The following is a 21,540-nucleotide window of genomic DNA, read 5'->3' on the forward strand; positions in this document are numbered from 1 at the left end:
TTGCAAAATTTATGATCATGCGCTCAATAAATTTTGGACAATCTTATTTTTCGTGTACGGCCGTACTTTTCGTACACCAAATGTATAATTCAATCAAAGCATTTTTTTAATCAGCCGTTGGATTATCTTCGTCTCCAATCACAACCGTTCATTTTATTTCTTTTCTTTCTCTTATTTTCTCCGCTCTCTTTCTCTTCTAACTGAAAATTCTGCAACTGAAATGAAAAACAACCTAAGTTTTAAGCGATTTGCAGACGATCAATGATGGAGATCATGGATCGAGTTGGTTTCTTTTCACTTCCTCGATTAGGTATGCAAGATTTCTCATCTCTTTCTCTTCTAAACAACGAAAATTCATAGAACCCATCCCTACAACTGAATCTCTTCTAAACAACGAAAATTCTTAATACTTGTCCCTGTAACTGAATCAATCATAGAGATGAAGTATTGAGTTGGTTGTTTTTCACTTCCTCGATTAGGTATGCAACAATTCTCAAATTGTTTGATTTTTGTAATCTGAAATTCTAGGATTTTTGTCAATTTTGGGGATTTTATCTCACATGTGTTTATTAATGATTTTGAAGGGTTTGTGTTCAATCTTACTATCTATTTGTGTACCTCTATATATATGTATCGGAAAATAGGGTTTTTAGTTCGATTCAATTGAATAAGCTTTTTAGGTAAAAGATTATTTGTGGTCAATTGGGTTCAGGTGATATCTAATAAGCTTTTTAGGTAAAAGACTATTTGTGTTCAATTGGGTTCAATTGAATTCAGGTGATATCTATTTACGTACCTCAAAATTTTGAGGTAAAAGATTACTTGTGTTTAATCATACTGAATTCAATTGAATAAGCTTTTTAGTTCCCTTTGGTTATAGAGCTGGCAATCCGAGCCAAAACCCGCGGGTTGGCCCATCCCGTCCCGTGAAAACTCGTACCCGTCCCGGATGGTAACTAAACAAGACGGGTGCGGGTTGTACAATTAGTGGCTTGTGAAGAAACGGGTTAACCCGGCCCGTACCGTGAAACCCGCGGTCTGGCCCGTAACCCGTAGTTTTATACCCCGCTGAAACTCAAACACGTAGCTTGTTACGTGTCATCCAAATCTCCATCGTATAAAATGGGAAAACCCTAAGCTTTCCTATCTTCGACTTCGGTTCTTCCTCTTTTTTTCTTCTTCCCTGACTCAGAGAGAGTCTCCTGAGTCTTGAGGCTGCATCTCATTCTCATATCTTTCCATCGTCGACAAATATCTCAAAGTAAGTTCCAACTTCGCTATCTTATTTCATCAAATCTTATGCATTCTCGGTCATCATTGATTTGTATCAATAGATTGATAACAAAATTTAGATCTTTACGTTATTCTTTCAGTCTTAGTATTTGTATGACAGCTTATAACCCAATTGATAACTCTTAGTATTCTTTCAGTCTCCTGACGCAGACGCACAGAACAACTGAACAACAAATTGAGGAACTATTAGATCTAGATCAAAGGCAGTTAATTTGATTTAAAGATTCAAGGCTAGCAGGTAATCAGATTTTAATTTTTGTTTTCTTCTTTATTTTCTTCTTCTAGGAATCTAGGGTTTTACATAGGAATCCCAACAAATCTTTAATATTCTTAGTATTGTTGTGTTGTGAACTTGTGATTGTGATTCTGTGAAGATAGGTAATCTTTAATTTTCTTAATTTCATGATGTTTCAGTTCTTACCAGTTACCACAAAAAAGGGTTTTTTCTTAATCTTTAATTTTTTATTACTCATTAGTTTTGCTTGGTTTAAAGGCTTTAGTTGATTTGGTGATTTGATTTATGTGAGCCAATCAATGGGTATTCACAATTTCGTCTAATTTGTGGATAGTTAAGTTTTTAGTTGAAATCCTTAAGAATATTAACAATTGGGATCAATTAGTTTTGGTTTATTATTCTCAAATTTCGTCTAATTTGTTTTGGGAACAAATTGAAGTAGTCACAAAGTTTCTCAAGGTGTTTCATGAACTCACAAAGGTTTTTTCTGGTAGTAAGTATCCTACTTCCAATCTGTATTTTGAAAGAATTTGTCAAGTTCAGGTGTTACTAAAGAAAGAGAGCAGAAGTAATATTGAATTCATTAGGAACATGGTAAAAGAGATGCAAGCAAAATTTGATAGTTACTGGAAGGAGTTGAGTCCTATATTGGCTATGGCAGTTGTGTTAGATCCTATATCGAAAATGAATTTTGTGAAATTTACTTACTCCAAGTTGTATCCTGATGAGAGAGAATTAGAATGTCAAGTTAATAAAGTGCATAGTAATATAAAAGCACTTTTTAATGAGTATTACACCTTGTCAAGTTCAAGAGCTTCCAACAGTTGTGCAGCTCAGAATTTGAGTGTTCAAAATGGTGGGAATTTTGCTGCCCAAGAAGGGAGTGATTTTTTTCAGGTAATTTCAACTTTTATGTTCAGTTTGATTCATTTGAGTTCTTCATGATTGGTATAAGTCTGCAAAACATGTTCTTTTTTTTTAATACAAGATGATAACTTTGAACCCAGATTTAATATGTCAATGTAAACTCTGAGCATGCCATATATCGTTTATTTGTCATTGTAATTACTTATGATAGAATGAGGAATGTACCCAAGAATTGGTTGTTGGATTGTTTGGGATTCTGTCATTCTGTGTCTTGATATCTAGTGTCTTGTCAACAGGAATATGTTGCAACACAGGAACGTGGTGGTAATGTATTAACTGACTTGTCAGAGTTAGATGAATATCTTGGCGAGACGTACAGAGGTCGTCTAAATTCACTAGACATCCTAAACTATTGGAAGAACCATGAACAACAATATCCAGTACTTTCAAGAATGGCAGGGGATATTTTGTCAATTCCTATTTCAACCGTCGCATCGGAGTCTGCATTTAGCATTGGAGGAAGGGTGATTGATCGATTTCGCAGTTCCTTATTACCTGAAAATGCTGAGGCGTTAATAACAACTCGTGATTGGGAAAATGGAATTGGTAAGTAAATCAATAATATTTTATTTAGTTGAGTGTCTAAATCTTATCTATAACATTGGTTGTTTTATTATGATCCATATAGGAAAAGAAGATATGGATGAGGACAATGTGATCGTTGAAGAAGATATATTAGGATTTGAACCTGACGCAGTGGAGGATGGGGCAGTGGAGGATGTGGAGGAAGTAAGTTCTTATGCGTCTAGTTAGTATGCGTACTTCTTCAATATAAAGCGGGGTAATTATGCAAATTCCATGTTTTTGACTTGAATCTTTTTTTTGTTTGGTTTATTTTTTCTTGAAATTACAGATTCATATTGAATAGTTGGAGCAACTCAAAGATAAACATGGAATATGAGAATGTTTTATCACTTACCAGTATCTCCAAATATTGCATAGAAAAGAGATTGGAGATGTTTTTTTGATAGTTAACACTTTTTTTGATTAACCACACAATATATATTTTGTGCAGGAAGTGGTTATTAATATTGTGATATTGTCGCACTTGGTGATACAAATTAGAAACAATGGTATCTACAGTCTCGGTCTCGGAAGTTTATTTTCATTATTTATCAATTATCATCATGAACTGATGAAGTACTGTGTAACTGTAACTAAAGTACTTAAGTACTAAAGTAAACTACTAATGACTAGTAAAGTAAGTCTAGTATGAATGTATGATACTATGATAGTATCTGTGTGACTGTGTCTGTGTTTCTTTAAGAAGACTAATTTGTTTAATTTTGCAATTTTGAGTTTTTGAATTGATATACCAAATGAATTGGATGAATGTTAGATACTTAGGTTGTAGCTTGTAGGAAAGGAACTTTAGATGCCCTGAATGTGGAAGGAAATAGCCCAGAAATCGATTTCTGGCGAGTTGACTCAACAAAAACCAGGTAACCCGTGAGCACCCGTGAACCCGCGAGCTTTACCCGGGACGGGTACGGGTGGGATAAATGACCACCCGTGAAGAATTTCAACCCGCGAGCTCAGGCTTGTATTAACCCGTAACCCGCGGGTTGGTCACAAGCCAGACCAGTCCCGCCAATTTGGCAGCAGGGGATTTTATTAAATAGGGTTTTTTAGATTACTCTTATATTCATTATTTGGTTTCGTAATTGTTATGTCTGATGCAGATTTTACAAATGAAACATTGTAGGTATCCAGATGAGGGAGCTGGTGAAGTGCCCATATGCATAAGCTTCGTGGTAACATGGGATTTTACAGACCACTAATATTGAGGTTAATTAACTGCTCTTTTATCTCCTTTTGTGTCTAGCTTACCACTTGCATCTTTAAGATACCCAATTATGTTGTGTGAAGCTTATATTTAGTGCAATAATATTTCTCATGCCATCCCAAAAGTGTGACACTTAATATGTGGAGAATGGCTGTGACAATTTTGTGCACAAACCATGTTTGATGAAATTTCTATGAAAGTCATTTTTGTTTTAATGACTACGATAGTATACTTCGGTAATAACTTTGTTAATTCATATAAAGTGATGTAATCATGTAATGTGATTTTGTTAGAAAGAATTCACATTTACTTATTCTCACATAAATTATAAACAAATGAAGATGATATTGCAATCATCAGTTTAGCAAAACACGAGATTTTGTTAATTATGTAAAAAAAAAAATCAGATTATTGTGATTGATTTGATACTTTACTTCCCATTTGCATGATATCATTTTTGGAGAAACATTTGATTCTAAGAATAAACCCATATTACTGAAGAGCAGTGGTCAAGAGACAGTGGTTTGAATTGAGCGATTCTGTATTGTCATTATTATTTGGTATTTGCATTTGGATTGATTTGGTTTGATGCACCCTGTTGTATAATTCGAAACACAGATGGATACATCCCAAAGTCGTTTTGCCACTAAAAGAAACATGATGACCGATGAACAATAAGCTACTGAAGGACAAAAGCGTGTTGTTGGAAAAATAAATCGTCGATAAAACATGACGAATGAGGTGAAGTTGCTACAAAATAGCGTAGGCGATATCAGTATAGAGCTAGGCAGGCAGGCAGCAAAATGTGGAAAACAGAAATCATGAAAGACTAAGTAAGATCCATCTTCAATGTACGGTATGTACCTATCTGGGTTTTGGTTGCCTTCATAAATTATATCACTTCTCTTTCTTTGTTACTGATTTGTAGGCCTATGCACTAATTTATGAGGTACTATTTTGTAGGCCTATGCACTAACTCTGCAATGGAAGTGTTCGATGATTATACAATCAGAATTTCTTAATTACATAGATATAGGGAAAGTATAAAAAGTGTACACCAATGCACGTGCACTCTCATAAATCTACAGCTCTCAAAGAGTCATACTGCTAAGAATATAATTATGACAAGAATACCAACCTAGAGTTTTGTGGTGATCTCTTTCGGTCTGTCTCACCACAATTGACCTTATTCATGGGACAGTCGAGTCATTCAGGGTTGCTGAGCCTTTGTAGTTAAGCATTTGTGTCTCTATAACAACTCTTAGTAATTCTTACTTCATGATTCTACAAGAATGATTATCACTCAAGCCACGTATATGCATTGTAGGTCAATTGGAGAATGCTTAATCTAATCATAGATTGCAGAGGAAGAAGAAATAGGTGAACATGATGAACGTCATTGCGTAACAGGGGGTTTCATCAATCTGCAAGGAATTTTGCCGACTTAAAGAGTTGAAGTTTTGATGGTATTGCGGTATGTCATACTTTTGCGAAAACGGAAAATACGTATGAAAAAGCTAGCGTTTGCCGACGTGCAATGCACGTGCACTCTACCTGTTTTCGTAACCTGTTTTCGAGTTGGACTTCAATACTAATTGGAAACTCTATCATTATGCATGAAAGAAGGACCGCGCGGTTTCTGACATTTATTTTTGAAAAAAACAGATTAAATCCAAATGCGGAAGCATTAAAGTATCAAGGTACAAGACGTACATCTATCGGTTATCATCGGTCTTTCAAAACTTCTATTATCAGGTGCTACATTAAGTTGTGGTTGAAACTACTACTACCATATATCAAGGTTGCGAGACTTGAGCAGCTAGAGGTCCACTTCTTTCCGTGCATCAGCCTCAGTAGTGTAATTTGCTTATAAAAGCACAAGCAAAAGGTACTTTGTACCCCAAGGATCTTCCACGCGTTAAACTTGTTGAGATTGTGAAGCAGAAACTATCGAAATAGTGTAATAGACTTGTAGGTAAGCAGTCGTTCCAATGGAAAGCAACTTGAAAGTTACCGAATCATAAAAAAAGAGAAACCAACTCAAAACTGGCCAAAAACACAGTGCCCTGCCTTGTTTAGCCATACATAGATGCAAAAAGTTACAGGCTATTTTTTATGGGTCACTCGATTTGACACAGCATCTGAAACTTTAAAGGCAATTTATCTCTGTTAACCATAGCGGTATAGACTACAGCATATGAAAATGGAATCCAAAGCTTCTTCTTGCTCAGCAATAAGGAAAAAGACCGTAATTGAAGTCTTCCTTCAGGATCCCAGCGAACTAGGAAAAAATAAATGGGCCTATTAGATTTAGTTTGTTTTTGTAACGACACAAACATCCTCTACCGAACCCAGGCCCTGTTTATGGCAACTACACTGGGATGCATCCAACTGCATTGCATGTACAATTCACAGCCAACAAGAAAACATTGCCAGCTGAAGAACAGAAACTGTGGTGCTCTCATGCATATGAGATTAAATCCGGCTTATGGGTGAATCCAAGGGTTCCAAATGACATAACTTAGAAATCTGACATGAACATTTGGCAAGTAGATTAAGGTAAAAGGCATTCAAATTTAGTATCAATCGAACGGGACTGACAACTTCAATAATATGCATAATTAGCAGATATCTAAGGTCCCCAAGATACTAATACATTTTTGGAAATTAGAAATTACATTAAGTTAATTAAGATAAGAGCATTCTTAACATTCTGGTCTCCCACCGTGTCATGATCTTTGCCCGAATTCTCTGCATCTACCGTCAGACGTACTCAGTAATAGCATTCATTGCAACAGGCTGATAATCAACTCCGTGGTCATCTTTGACCAAGCTCTGCATATCCATACTACCAGTACTAGGAGAATTCAATGCTACAGAGTTATCACCACTGAAATCGTACCCACAAAGATGATCATACAAAACCTTCTTATCAACCACTTGATTGTGGTGACTTTTACAGGCAAAGTAGAAGACACTCTGAAGTAATAGCCCCGTGAGATTAACAGCCACCAACATGAATAAACACAGCAATCCCAATAAGACCTTAACCATGAAATGTACAGGAAACTGCATCGCATGCCGTAACGCCTTTTCTACAATCCATGTAGCCGCCGCGTATAAACTTACAAGTGCGAATGCAATTTTAGTTCTCCCTTGTAAGAGTTGCTTACTCTTGTTCATGGCTGCCAACCCATAAACATTTGGTTCAACAACAGAGATTACACTGGCTAATATCCATAACGCTGTAACACACAAAGATACAAGAAGGTATATGATGTAAAACATGTAAATAAAACGCCAAATCGTAGCATCTTCAGTAATATGAAACCAAACTAAGACTTGTATGAAAGTCGCAAAGGCCAAGAAGTTCACGATCATGAGAAGTAAGGTGTAAAAGAATGTGATCATAAGATGTTTAAATATGCGAGGAATTGCAAAGAGAATGGGGATAAAGGAGACGGATTTGGATGCATAAATAGAAGCCACTGTCAAGACAATAACGGATGTAGAGAGCAGAGACAAGACGGAAAGGGAAAGGACATACAAGAAGTCATGGATAACGGAGGTAGAAGATATATAGCCGTGAAAGTACACGAAAAGGGTAGTAAAAAAGTTGAAGAATGAAATCTTAAATAACAACTGGATCACTGAAAGTGGGAGAATGAGGGTTATGGTAGTAATCAAAAAGAGTGGAGACGATGATTTGGCTGGGATTTTCACTGCTTCTCTGATGATTTGAATTGCATTGAAGAATTTGAGGTTTTCTACTGCAGCAAAGAGCTCCATTGCTGTTTAGTTTCACTGGTGAAAGAAAGAAAGAAAACAAACAGCCAAGACAACGATTAACAGTATGTATAATGGATCTGAATTGCAACTAAGGGAAGCTTCTTGGTTGTTGGTGGTGGCAGTTGAGCCTTGAAGAAATAATAATGCTTAGAGTTTTTAAGGCAGCTAGTATTTTCAGCGAGGGAGGGAACCCATGTGTAGTTTTACTATGAATGGCATGTTGCGTCAGCTAATTAGAGAGGAAAAGGGAACCCATGTGTAGATTACTAGATTTACTATGAATGACATGTTGCGTAAGCTCAAGAAGAAGTCACTTGATCAAAGGCAAAGTGTGTTTTGGGTAATGGAAACCAATCACAGTGACAGTGTGCAACCTCATCACTCACTCGCACTAGTAGTATTAATTTACTTAAACAGGATATAAAAGCATTAATAAGTTAGGTTGTTGGTGGTGCTGCTGCGATTTAAGTCTTTATCAGTTGTTCTTTTGTTGTGAGTTTGGATTCTAGAAATGGACAAAAATCAAAAAAATAATCCTTGTTTGTAAATCCATGGTCTACAAAAGTTTGGTGACACAAGTAATAAAACTGCTTCTTGATTTAATACAGGAAGCTTGGGAAAAATTGGTAGTAGTGGTGGCAGTTGAGCCTTGAAGAAAAATTGCTTGAGAGTTTGGTGTAGATTTACCATGAGAAGGTAAAACCATTGTTGCAATCACTTCCTAGACTTTCAAGTCCACTACCTTAGGTACTGTGAACCTAATCAGTCTAGAAGGAATAAATGCAGCAACCTTCATAATAGACGTACACACACTTGCATGTCATCGTGATGTAAAAACACCCAAGTGATAATCGAAAGACACGTTCATAATACACATACACACACTTTTCAAAGGTGGATAAAAATTTCAGCCAATTGCAATGGCAGCAAGTGATACAAATGTACCGGACCACCATCAGTACCAGGGAAGCCAATGACAGTAGGCCCACTGTCAAATATGTTGGACAAAGGAGAACCTATGCTTCAATCTTCGAAGCCTATTAAAATGATGCAGCAGCATGTATTTCCTCTTTATAGTCACGAAACAAGTTGTTAGATCGGAACTCTTCCCTCCATGGATTTACAACCTATGCTTCAATCTTCGCCCCTTCACGGAGTTGAATACATAGTACAGATCAAATATTTGGGAACATCGTCAGCTGAGGAACAGGAAACTGTGGCGCACTCATGCATATGAGATTGAGTCGGTCTTATGGGTGAATCCAAGAGTCCCAGAGAAGGTGCAAATGAGATGACAGAACTTGGAAATCTAACAAAAACATGTTGTAATTTTTTGGTGCATTTGGCAAGTAGATAAAAATAAAAGGTGTAGGTGCTGATCAGGATGTACATTCGCCAGTGGACGAAAATGAACATCATATATACAAGTTGATCTCCTTTCCAAAGATGCCTTGAAGTTGAATCAGAAAGATCTTGATTGTTAATGAATTGTTTACTTAATCTTGATCGTCTCTTGAGCAAATCATGCACTCATGTATATGATTTGGTTTCAAATTTCAAAATGAATCGAACTTGCAACATGATATGCATAATTAGTAGGATACTCTCATTAAAGATATCTAAGCCTGCTAGTCTGCAAGCTACACTACAAGTCTGGTAATTACAGATTACGTTAAAGATGAGAGGTTTTAAGTCCTTCATTTTAAACATTCTGGTCATACTTCCATCGATACCTGCATCTTGATAGTACAGACAGTATTAGCATTCACTACAATCGACTGATAACCCCCACTCTGCCGTGATCTTTGTGCATCTTTACACTGCAAGTGCTAGGAGGATTCAATGCTACAGACGTATAACCCACTCTGTCGTGATCATACCCACAAAGATGATCATACAAAAAATTCTTGTCAGCCACTTCCTTGTGGTGAGCTTTACAGGCAAAGAAGAATACACTCTGAACTAATAGCGCCGTGAGATTAACTGCCACCAACATGAACAAACACAGCAATCCCAACAAAATCTTAACCATGAAATGTATTGGAAACTGCATCGCATACCCTAACAACATTCCTACAATCCATGTAGCCGCAATGTATAAATTCACAAGTCCCATAGCAATTTTAGTTCTCCCTTGTAGGAGTTGCTTACTCTTCTTCATTGCTGCCAAGCCATACACATTTGGTTCAACAACAGAGACTATACTGGCTAAATGCCATAACGCTGTAACATACAAATGAACAAGAAAGTATATGATACAGAATATGATTAAAAAAAACCACCACAGAGCTCCTCCTTCATCAACATTTAACAAAAATAAGACAGACCCAGGAGTGAGGAAGGCCAAGAAGTTGATGATCATTAGAAGTAAGGCGTAAAAGAAGGTGATCATAAGTTTTTTGGATATGCGAGGAATTGCAAAGTGAGTGGAGATAAAGGAGATGGATTTGGATGCATAAAGAGAAGCTACTGTGAAAGAAATAGAGGAGATAGAGAAAAGAGAGAAGAGGAAGAGAGAAAGAAAGCAGAAGAACTTCGATGATGATTTACCGGAGAAGTAATCGTAAAGGGTAACGAAAAAGTGTGAGAATGAACCTTCAAACAATAACTGAGTCGATGAAAGTTAAGGTAATCAGAAAGAAATGCAATGGAGATGATTTTGCTGGGATTTTCATCCAAGAATTTGAGGTTTTTTGCTGCTGTAATGAGCTCCATTGCTGTTTGGTTTCACCGGTGAAAGAAAGCAGAAGACAATAAATTATCAGTATATTATATAGATGTGAATCCGAGTTGCAATTAAGGGAAGCTTCTTGGTTCTTAATGGTAGTGGTGGCAGTTGAGCCTTGTAAAAATAATGCTTCAGAGTTTGGAAAGCAGCTGGTATTTCAGTGAAGGAGGGAACGCATGTGTAGATTTACTATAAATGGGCATGTTGCGTCAGCTCATCAGAAGGTAAATTCCAAGCAACTTCCTGGATCTTTTATAGTATTTCTTTTCACATAGGTATAGCCTACTTCCTATGAACAGGGATAAAAGAAAGTAACCCTGCTGTCAGTCTGGATGGAGTCTGACAGAAAAAGATAGAGAGGAAGAACTTATGTGTAGAGCATATTGAGATAATACATCTTGCAGAGACCCTTCATAATACAATCAATAAATTGCACCAGAACTATTGACCGTCTTTACATATTTTCGGTAACTCTTGGAGGAAAACAAAGGAAGAACAGGCCCGTGAGGCTCATTTCTTGTGCATTTTATTTTTGTTGGTACATTTGTCCATCTTGAATATCAACCAGTCTTTTTCATTTTTTGGGACCATCACTCAGTTTAGGATTAGATTACCGTGAAGTACAAATGAAAATCCAATTATCCATTAGTTTTAGTTAATGGCCAAAATACCATTAATTGATAGAATAGTGGGTTATTTGAGTTAGAATTATTGGGAGAAGAATAATTATTGAAAAAGTAATTAGGTTTGTGATTCTTTCAGTAGCCAAGATTGGACTCGCTGATCTTCATGAATTTCTGCCATGCAAATAAAATGTTGGTCATGATTAGAGTGTTCCAGTATGTCTAGTTTTACGTGCCACGGAACTTGTTTTGTTAGCGAAGAATAAATAAGATTTCTTTACAATATTATGTTTCCTCCGTTACTTTTTAATATGTCAGTTTACTTTTTTGAGAAAAATTAAGGAAATTAAGTGAACTAATTATTGAAAGTGGTCCTCTAGACACTTGTCAATAAAAGAAGTGAAGCGAAATGGTCCCCATGACATTTGTCATTTAAAAAAAAATAAGAGAAATGGTCCACATAACACTTGTCATCAAAAGAAGTTAAAAGAAAAGTGGTCCCAGAAAAAATTAAAGTAACATTTGACTTTCCTAATTAGAAAACTGGTCTATTTTTTTGAAATATTTATTTATACAAACTGGTCTATTAAAAAGTAACGGGGAGGGAGTAGTATATAGGTGTATTTCTTAAATTCTAGTACGACAGTCTAGTTATAGTTATAGATATAGATATGTATGCTCTTCAACATTTCCAGCTATGCCAAACATGCACAACTTTAGACCATAATAAAACTTGATGCAAGATCAAACATAACAACTCTCTGGTTGGAAAACAGGCTCATGGTAAGATGTCTGATAACGGTGCCTCCTCTTCAGGTCTGTCAATCCCTCATACGGTGGAAGTTAATCTCTCATGCTACAGTTAGTAATCAGAATAGAATAGCAGTGGAAATCATCTGGGGATTGCTTAAATTCAAACTAAGACTCCAGTCATCCAAACTTCTACAAGCCCAACTACTCAAGGTATGGATATAGGCCCATCAAAAGCCATAAGCACCACCGCCAATATGCCCCCACCACCCGTCAGAAACAATACTGTATCTGCCAAGTGCTAACCCCTTCGCTTCACTCTCCTCTGCTGCTGAAATTCTTGATTACCCTTCTGGTTTTGGTCCTTCACCTCTCTATGGTTTTTCTAAAGTTCCGATGAAGCTCAAAAATCATATTAAGAAATCTAGAACCTGGACCCGGAAACCTTTGATTGGAGGAAAACAATCTATACAGTGATATAAAACCGCCCATTCATTTTCAGTTTCAAATTCTTGTCGGCTAAGCGGGAGGGTAGATCCAGTTCCTTTATCTATCTATTATCACCGTAAAGTTGTGGTTCTGATCAAATGTTTTTCTCTTTTCTTCAAATTATTTGTAAGTCACTGATCTGCATCCAGTCGATCTAGATTGATTATTATTGATCAAAGTAACACCAATCAACCAGTTCAATTTATGGAGGATCAGAAGAAGGAAAACCTAACCCGAGAGAAGAGGAAGATGGAGGTGGATGATGTTCCAATTGTTTATAACAAGAAACGGGAAATGAATATTTGGAGTAGAGCAGCTGAATCTCCTCGTCGGAATCGTCTTCCTAATGAGGTAATAGTTTGATAATATACTGACAAGGCTACAAATGCAGAATTTTAACACACCAATCTTTATGCCGCAATAGATATCCAAATGATCTCATATTTGATTTCGGGTTGCTCATAAAGCTTTCATTATTTTTTGTGGTTTCGGGTTTGCTTCTTTAGCTGATTGAATACAAAATTGTCCTTGTTTATTCTAATTCATTGCTGTTTTCGGATGTTATCGATGTTCATGACAAATTCAAGTGCATGGTTTTCGCACTGGGAAGTAAATGATGGGGAGAGGGTCGGCTAATACCCCTCCCTGTTTTTACTATTAGTAAGGATGAGTTTTTATTGATCAGCCATATATGTTGGTGGAGCTCTTTACTGGGTGGTACTTACTAGAGATGGGTTTGGAGGAGGAGGAATTGGTGATATGGAGGATCTGGAGACAGAAATGTTGCTGTGCTTTGACATTTACCATGAACAGTTTCAGCTCATTTCCCTTCCTCTTGAATGTGAATTAAAGATGAAGATGGGGAAAATTGATCATCGGTCTTTTCGAATTCAATGGATTTCCATGTATTGCACATCTACATACCGGTGGTGAGCAGCAACAAATGAATATCAGTTGTTGTTGTAAGGTTCATATGTGTGTATTGAAGGATAGAGTCATGTGTCAGCATGGAGCACAGTGACTTTTGATGTTTGTCATAATACTAGCATGACTCAGGATAAGTATGATCCTCCTCCCTGCATCATAGCAACAGTTACTTCTGCCACGACTACTACCATCACAACTACTGCTCCTACAATCTCTGCTTCAACTACTACTTCAACTTCTAGTACTACTACTTCTGCGCCTCAGCCAATAACGCAGATGTTGTGTGCATCTGATAGAGTTATGTTGTACTGATTTCATTGTGTATGTGTTCAATTCTACGATAGTACAATATTAGGAGAAAACGTCTCAAGATGGTGAATTATGCCCCTGCAAATCCCAGAGAAGAGGTTCAGTTTGCTTAACCTTGATGCTGATGATGGTGATATTATTAGTAAAGATATTTACTGTAGACGGGATCATATCGGTAACGAGTTTCACATTTATGTAGAGAACTCTCTTCCTCTTAAGACCTACATACAAAATGGATGTACTATATCATGGATTTACAAGAAGTGAAATGTCGAAAATAGGGATATAGGGGATGGATTAGGCTTTGTGTATACAGATGGAGAAAGTAGTATGCCACAATTTCATGCTTTTTGCCAGAGATTATCTATGGAAAGAATTCATCTACATTCATCTCCAATCAAAGACAGAATGCTTCTCTTTCTTTCTTCAGGTTCAGCTGCTGGCGGAAGAAATGAAACTGTCTTCTCGTTGATGATGCATTAGTACTCTGAAATCTGAACAGGTAATTTCCTATTCTCTGCCGTATAAAAAGTGTGATTAGTGAAGATTTTCAACGCCCTGCGGCTGAGTTCGGAACTCAGCCTGCATCAGCATTTTTAAGCCATGATCATGAATCCAGCAACATTATGAGCAAGCACGTCCGTTTCCCTTCTTCTTGTAAACAAATTCCATTCTGGGACAGGCTAAATTATGAGATGGAAATAATAGGAAATCCATGGAAATCACAGATGTTGTACACGAGGCCCCATGAATGCATTCCAAATTTTGGAATAATGAAAAATCCCCATTCCCTGTCAATAGTGACTGCAGTGATTTCCATGTACTCGACGACACTCTTGCTAAAGTACTCATCTCACATGGAGTAGATTTCTGCAATGGCTCTCCTAGCAGGCTAGCAGCAGTCTTTGCTAAATCCCTGCTCATAGTGAAATGGTCCCAGATGTAAAGTACACAGTATAAATAAATGGGAAAAAAATAGCAGAGCCCATAGGATGGTATCATAAAGTGAGATCTTCTTAAACACTTGCTAGCAGAGAATGCAGTAGCCGTTCAATAAGTCTTGCATAAGTCTGCAGTCCATATCCTCATCGTTATGGGAATTACTTACTTAATCTTGATTATGATCATTCACCTATATGAGTTTGTTTTTGTAGTTAGCAGTCATGTATATATGATGTGGTTACAAATTTTAATAAGAGCCGAATTTGCATTATGAAATGTATAATTAGTAGGATATTTCCTTACAAACCTACCTGGCAGTGATTCAAACGGGACTGAAAACAAAAGTAATGCTAGAGATATGTAAGCCTGCTAGTCTGCTAGCTAATACATTATCGGAAATTAGAAATTACATTAAGTTAATTAAGATAAGAGGTTCTATATCCTTCAATTTTAACATTCTAGTCTCCCACTGTCATCATGATCTTTGGCTGATCTCTGTATCTTGATAGTACTGCCAGGAGTAGCATTCAGTGCAACAGGCTGATAACCTTCTCTTTGGGATCTTTGACCAAGCTCTGCACCTCCACACTGCCAGTACCAGGAGGATTCGGTGCTCCAGACTCATCAGGATCATACCCACCAAGATGATCATATAATACCTTATCAACCACTTGATTGTGGTGACTTTTACAAGCAAAGAAGAACACTCTGAACTAGTAGCGCCGTGAGATTAACTGCCACCAACATGAACAAACACAGCAATCCCAAGAAAAGCTTAACCATGAAATGTACAGGAAACTGCATCCAGTACCCAAACACATTTCCTATGATCCACGTAGCAGCGAAGTAGAGACTTACAAGCTCCAAAGCAACCTTAATTCTCCCCTGTAAGAGTTGCTTACTCTTCTTCATGGCTGCCAAGCCGTACACATTTGGTTCAACAACAGAGATTACACTGGCTAATTGCCATAACGCTATAACATAGAAATGAACCAGAACGTAGATGATACCAAGTACAGTAAGAAAACTCCACAACACAGCTCCTGAGAACGTAAATGATAGCAATTCTCCTTCATCAATATTTAACCAACAAACAAAGACATACACAGGAGTGAAGATGAGCAAGTAGTAGGCAGCGACTTTGAGAAGTAAGGGGTATAAGAAGGTGATCAGGAACATGTTCAAGTACGCGAAGAACCGTAAAGAGAGTGGGGATCAAGGAGATGGATTTGGATGCATAAAGTGAAGCTACTGTGAAGACAATAGCGGATGTAGAGAGAAGAGAAAAGACAAAAAGGGAAAGGTTGTAGTAGACAAACTCATGGATTGATTCGGGGGGATAGAGGGTAAGTGAAAAGTAGGAGGATGAAATTTTAGATAGTAACTGGATGAATAAAAGGGGGAGAATTAGGATGATGGTACTTATCAAAAAGAGTGGAGATTGTGATTTTCCCGGGATTTTCACCGCTTCTCCGATGATTTGATGTACATCCAAGAATCTGAGATCTTTCGTTGCAGTAAAGACCTCCAGGTTGCTGTTTGTTTAGTTTCACTGTTGAAAGAAAGAAATTTCCTAGAAGTTGTAGTACATGTAACATTGCCTAATTAATTAGGAACAGACCTTGATGATTTCATTCATTTTTGGGCAATGGAGTCTAATCACAATGCAACCTCATTCACACTAGTGGTATTGTTTTCATCATCTTAATTTACTTTACTTTTACTTTTACTTATAAGAGGAGAAAGGCATCAAGAGTTACTGTGGTTGTTTTATTGTTGTATTCTGTTTTTTATATGCCCTCCTATCCATCTTGTTTGTAAATCCATGATCTACATAGTTGTTTTCACTGAGAAAGTGAGACTAGTGCATGCCCTTTGAACGTGCCACCGAGTCAGTGATTAGTAACTCATCGAGTGATTTGACCTATCTCGTTCCCTATGGGCTATGGGCTATCAAGTAGATTTTTGAGTACTCAGAGAATTTGGCATCAAACACAGTCACAACACGACGCTGATATTTTGATTGATGGCACCATGTGCCATGATATAAAAAAAAAAAAAAGCTTATAAATGAGGTGGGGAGAACCATGCCAGTTGATGTAGCAGGGTGTTTGCTGCCAAATGGTTTTATAATATAAAATGACGAATGCAATGGTAAATGTAGTGTTGGTGCTAAATAAATCAGCACAAGTTGGAAGCAGTTTTGAGAAAGAAGAAGTTGCCTAGACGATGTAAATGTATATGTTCACCAACATTGCCCAACTAGGAACGGACTCTGATAGATGCCATTCACTTTGTGGATGGCATTAATTTTTTTGGGTAACTCATCAAATACCATATAGTGATGTTTCCATGGTTAGCATGACCGAGTTTAGCTTAGACAGAACTACTTAGGTTTAGGGTAAGAACTACTTAGGTTTAAGATAAGAAGAGAGACGAGAAGACAATTTTACAGAAGTTTTATTAATGACTTCTTAACTTTACAAAAGACAATCAAAGATACAATATATACAGGACTTTCCTTGAACTCCAGGAAACGTGTGTTTCCTAATTTACTGATTTCTTAATATACAAACTACTTGGTCGACAGGTTACCGTGTGATATTGCACACGTATTAGATGTTGTGCTGACACCCTCCCGCAAGCGCAACGGGTTATCCTGAACCGTTAGCTTGAACCTTAAAAGAGAAAAACGATCTTTGGATAGTGGTTTTGTGAATATATCCGCAATTTGATCCTTAGATGATATAAACCTGACATCAAGAAGTTTAGAAGCAACTTGATCACGAACAAAATGATAGTCAATCTCAATATGCTTTGTCCTTGCATGAAATATAGGATTGACAGTGAGATAAGTAGCACCAAGATTGTCACACCATAGAACAGGGGGGGATTGAGTGGATACACGAAGTTCTGAAAGAAGTGACTGAATCCACATAATTTCAGCTATGGCAATTGCAAGTCCCCTATATTCTGCTTCAGTACTAGAACGAGACACTGTTTTCTGCTTGCGAGCACTCCGAGAGATAATATTATCACCCAATTAAACACAATAACCACTAGTAGAACGACGATCATCAAGAGAGCCAGCCCAATCAGAATCAACATAAGCATTGAAGGATAACTGTAGAGAAGAAGATGGTCGAAGAAATATACCAAAGGTAGGTGTATTTTTAAGATAACGAAGTATATGCTTTACTAAACCCCAGTGAAAAACAGTGGGCGCATGCATAAACTGACATACCTTATTGACAGCATAAGCCAGATCGGGACGAGTAAATGTTAAATACTGCAAAGCTCCAACAATACTACGATACTCAGAAGCATCAGATAATAAGGTACTACGATCAGAGTAGATGTCACCAGAAGTACTAAGTGGGATTTGAATAGGTTTAACACCATCCAATTTGGCTCGAATAAGAAGGTCATGATCATACCTCTGTTGAGAAAGAAATAATCCTGAGGAAGTACAAAACCGCTTCAATTCCAAGAAAATAAGACAAGGCGCCAAGATCTTTAATCGCAAATTCTTGTTGCAAACGAGTAAGAATAGAAGTAATACCCATGGAATTGGAACCTGTAACGATAATATCATCCACATACACCAACAGATAAATAGTGTCATATGGGCCATTGTAGATAAATAAAGATGAGTCACACTTTGAAGTAACAAATCCAATTTGCAACAAAAAGGTACTGAGCTTGTGGTACCACGAGGAGCTTGTTTAAGTCCATAGAGAGAACGATGTAGCTTGCAGTCCATAGAGGATTCGATGCTACAGAATCATCAGGATCATACGCACCAAGATGATCATATAATACCTTCTTATCAACCACCTGATTGTTTTGACTTTTGCAAGCAAAGAAGAAGACACCCTCAACTAGTAGCGTCGTGAGATTAACAACCACCAACATGAACAAACACATCAATCCCAAGAAAAGCTTAACCATGGAATGTACAGGAAACTGCATCCAATACCCAAACACCCTTCCTATAATCCACGTAGCAGTGAAGTAAAGACTTACAAGCTCCAAAGCAACCTTAATTCTACCTCGTAAGAGTTGCCTACTTTTCTTCATGGATGTCATGCCATAAACATTTGGTTCAATAACGGAAATGACACTGGCTAATTGCCATAACGCTATAACATAGAAATGAACCAGAACGTAGACGATACAAAGTACGGTAAGAAAACTCCAAAACAGAGCTCCAGAGAACGTAAATGATAGCAGTTCTCCTTCATCAATATTTAACCAACAAGCAAAGACCTATGCAGGAGTGAAGATGAGCAAGTAGTAGGCAGCGACTTTGAGAAGTAAGGGGTATAAGAAGGTGGTCAGAAACATGTTCAAATACGCGAGGAATTGCAAAGAGAGTGGGGATCAAGGAGACGGACTTGGATGCATAAAGAGAAGCTACTGTGAAGACAATAGCGGATTTAGAGAGAATAGAAAGAAGAAAATGGAAAGGTTGTAGTAGACAAACTCATGGATTGATTCGGGGGGATAGAGGGTAAACGAAAAGTAGGAGAATGAAATTTTAGATAGTAACTGGACGAATGAAAGTGGGAGAATCAGTAGGCCTGTCAATATATGTCCGATATCCGGAATCCGTTTCCGATTATTCGAGATCCTATAGGATTTTATCCGTTTTATCGGATATCGGATATCGGATAAAAAAATTATCGGATATTTCTTCCTTAACCTATCTATATCGGATTAGGCTATATCCGTTTGGTTAACATCCGATATCCGATAGAATTAGGGGTATAATTGTAATTTCATCTATTAATCGATTATCACTGCCTGGATTGAGTGGATTCAGTCGAGAACCGAGTCATTTTTTTCGTTTTCTTTTTTTCCTTCTCTTCTCTTCTCAGTTCTCAATCGATCACTCTCTGTCTCTCCCGATCAATCACTCACTCAGTTGCTTTGCTTATCAATCAGACAATCACTCACCCGCTCAATCAGGTACTTCTATTTCCATATTCGATTTTTGTGTTCGATTTTCATGAAATTAGGGATTTGTGGTTTCTGTCTTGCAAAAAAATTTAGGGTATGATGAAATTAGAGAAAGATTTGAGATGGGTTTATTCTTAAATAAGAATATGAGGCCTAACAATCTGAGATTATGAAAGTTTATGAAAGTTTTATGGAAATAGGGAAACTGATGAATATCTTTTGATGTGAGTTTTCTTCTAATTTTTGGTTTTTGAATTTTAGATGTTGGATGGATATAGGGTTTTTAGTAGTTTAGATCGATTATTGTATGATTTTCCCTTTTTTTTTTTGATTTGAGAAAAGTGAATTAGGGGTTCAGCAAATGCATCATAGAGATTTTTAGAATAATTAGGGGAATGTGATTATGTGACCACTGTTCTTGAAAATGATTTGGTAATGTTGTATCATACACATGATAGTATTGGATGAACTAGGGACTGGGGAACAAAGACTAAGCTTTCAGTGTCTTTTCTTTAAGCTGGTATTATTAGTGCTCTGTAGCATTGATGCTTGAGAGTTTCATGTGTCTTAGTTTCCCTCTTTGTATGATTCCTGCTCAAATTAAATTAGTGAAACTGGATACAGAAATCTAGCTTAGTAGCTTTTACTTCTAGTTAGCTATAGTGAAAATATCTTTTGTAACTTACTGTTTTATTTCTTGTGTCCTTCCACTGCCTTCTAGCTTATGATACAATATCCTTCTCACCCTATGGGCATCTACATTTCAATACAGGAAATTGCAAAAATGTTTAAAAAACCAGCCAAGGGAAAGACAGTTGCAACCTCAAAGTCAACCCCTTTGCCTCAAACTACATCAAATGCTATCATTTCTAGGGATGGTTCACAATCACAAAGTGTTCAAGCTTCAGCAATTGGCTCAACAGAACCAGAAGAAAACCCAACTGATGATAACATCAACATGCCAAGCTCTCATACAGGTGGCTCAGGTGATGAAGATAGAGAAGCTGGTGAGGATCCACTGATAACTGCTCTGAAGAAAAAGCTTAGATCAACAAGGTCACCAGTGTGGGATGAATTTGAAAGGGACTGTAAAGTAAGATACAACAGTAAAAAGAATGCGAGGGAAGCTGTTGTACTAGGTACATGCCATCATTGCAAGAAGATAGTTGATGCTGGTAGTCTCAGTGGTACTACAAGGTTGTCTAATCATCTAAAGATTTGCCGAGACAGACCACAGAACAAGGCTGGACAACAGCAGATTGCTACTTCACTGAAAACAGCAGGTAACAAAGCTTTAAAACTAGCTAATTGGAAGTATGATCCTGCTATTTCTAGGGAATACATGATTAAAATGATTGCTAAGCATGATTACCCTCTGAACATGGCTCAACATTTTTACTTTAGAATGTATTGCAAGTCTTTGAACCCTGCTGCTAAGATCATGAGTAGAAACACAACTAGAAGTGATTTGATGAAGTTTTTTCATGAACAAAAACAAGAATTACAGTTAGTATTGGATAAGTTGACTTCTAGATGTAGTCTTACAACTGATATGTGGACTGCTAAGCATACTAAAGATGGGTATTGTTGTGTGACATGCCACTACATAGATGATGAATGGAATTTGGTTAAGAAAACATTAGCTTATATTGTAGTGCCATCACCACACACAGGAGATGTTCTCACAGAATGAACCAATGCTTAGCAAAGGCTCACCAAAAGATGAGTATTTATTTGAAATCTTGAGTTGGTGGAAGCTAAATGCACCTAAGTACCCAAC

At 37.2% G+C, this 21,540-nt stretch overlaps 3 protein-coding genes and 1 long non-coding RNA gene across 6 annotated transcripts; 3 read left to right on the forward strand and 1 right to left on the reverse strand.

Moving 5' to 3' along the window:
* Positions 1-240: 240 nt before the first annotated feature.
* On the forward strand, positions 241-3,700 carry LOC113319750 (zinc finger BED domain-containing protein DAYSLEEPER-like). Of its 3 annotated transcripts, none has more exons than XM_026567992.1 (4): positions 241-310; positions 1,431-2,425; positions 2,692-3,001; positions 3,084-3,700. In XM_026567992.1, the coding sequence occupies exons 2-4, from the start codon at positions 2,120-2,122 to the stop codon at positions 3,206-3,208; spliced, it is 741 nt and encodes a 246-aa protein (XP_026423777.1). In that variant the 5' UTR covers positions 241-310; positions 1,431-2,119; the 3' UTR covers positions 3,209-3,700. The 3 variants fall into 3 exon arrangements, with proteins under 3 accessions (XP_026423777.1, XP_026423776.1, XP_026423778.1); XM_026567991.1 differs by lacking the exon at positions 241-310 and adding an exon at positions 474-1,261; XM_026567993.1 differs by lacking the exon at positions 241-310 and having other exon boundaries at positions 1,261-2,425; positions 3,084-3,184; positions 3,309-3,700.
* A 419-nt stretch (positions 3,701-4,119) lies between these two features.
* On the forward strand, positions 4,120-5,727 carry LOC113318263. The gene is made up of 3 exons (XR_003344379.1): positions 4,120-4,243; positions 4,860-5,097; positions 5,569-5,727. It is a non-coding gene; the product is annotated as an uncharacterized LOC113318263 (long non-coding RNA).
* A 1,277-nt stretch (positions 5,728-7,004) lies between these two features.
* On the reverse strand, positions 7,005-8,030 carry LOC113315482. The gene has a single exon (XM_026563756.1). It carries the CDS (start codon positions 8,028-8,030, stop codon positions 7,005-7,007), a length of 1,026 nt encoding a protein of 341 aa, XP_026419541.1.
* Positions 8,031-19,522: 11,492 nt separating this feature from the next.
* Positions 19,523-21,106, forward strand: LOC113315483. The gene is made up of 3 exons (XM_026563758.1): positions 19,523-19,769; positions 20,533-21,043; positions 21,096-21,106. Exons 2-3 carry the CDS (start codon positions 20,545-20,547, stop codon positions 21,104-21,106), a joined length of 510 nt encoding a protein of 169 aa, XP_026419543.1. The 5' UTR covers positions 19,523-19,769; positions 20,533-20,544.
* The last annotated feature ends 434 nt before the right edge of the window (positions 21,107-21,540 follow it).

Source organism: Papaver somniferum, chromosome 10, assembly GCF_003573695.1.
Source record: "Papaver somniferum cultivar HN1 chromosome 10, ASM357369v1, whole genome shotgun sequence".
In the NCBI taxonomy this organism is placed as follows: Eukaryota; Viridiplantae; Streptophyta; class Magnoliopsida; order Ranunculales; family Papaveraceae; genus Papaver; species Papaver somniferum.

Bases quoted from the DNA above. Each gene is read 5' to 3' on its own strand.
- LOC113319750 (XM_026567992.1), top strand. From the start codon at position 2,120: ATGGTAAAAGAGATGCAAGCAAAATTTGATAGTTACTGGAAGGAGTTG. The intron at 2,426-2,691 runs GTAATTTCAACT...TCTTGTCAACAG, and splicing joins AAGGGAGTGATTTTTTTCAG to GAATATGTTGCAACACAGGA. The intron at 3,002-3,083 runs GTAAGTAAATCA...TGATCCATATAG, and splicing joins TGATTGGGAAAATGGAATTG to GAAAAGAAGATATGGATGAG.
- LOC113315482 (XM_026563756.1), bottom strand. From the start codon at position 8,030: ATGGAGCTCTTTGCTGCAGTAGAAAACCTCAAATTCTTCAATGCAATT.
- LOC113315483 (XM_026563758.1), top strand. From the start codon at position 20,545: ATGTTTAAAAAACCAGCCAAGGGAAAGACAGTTGCAACCTCAAAGTCA.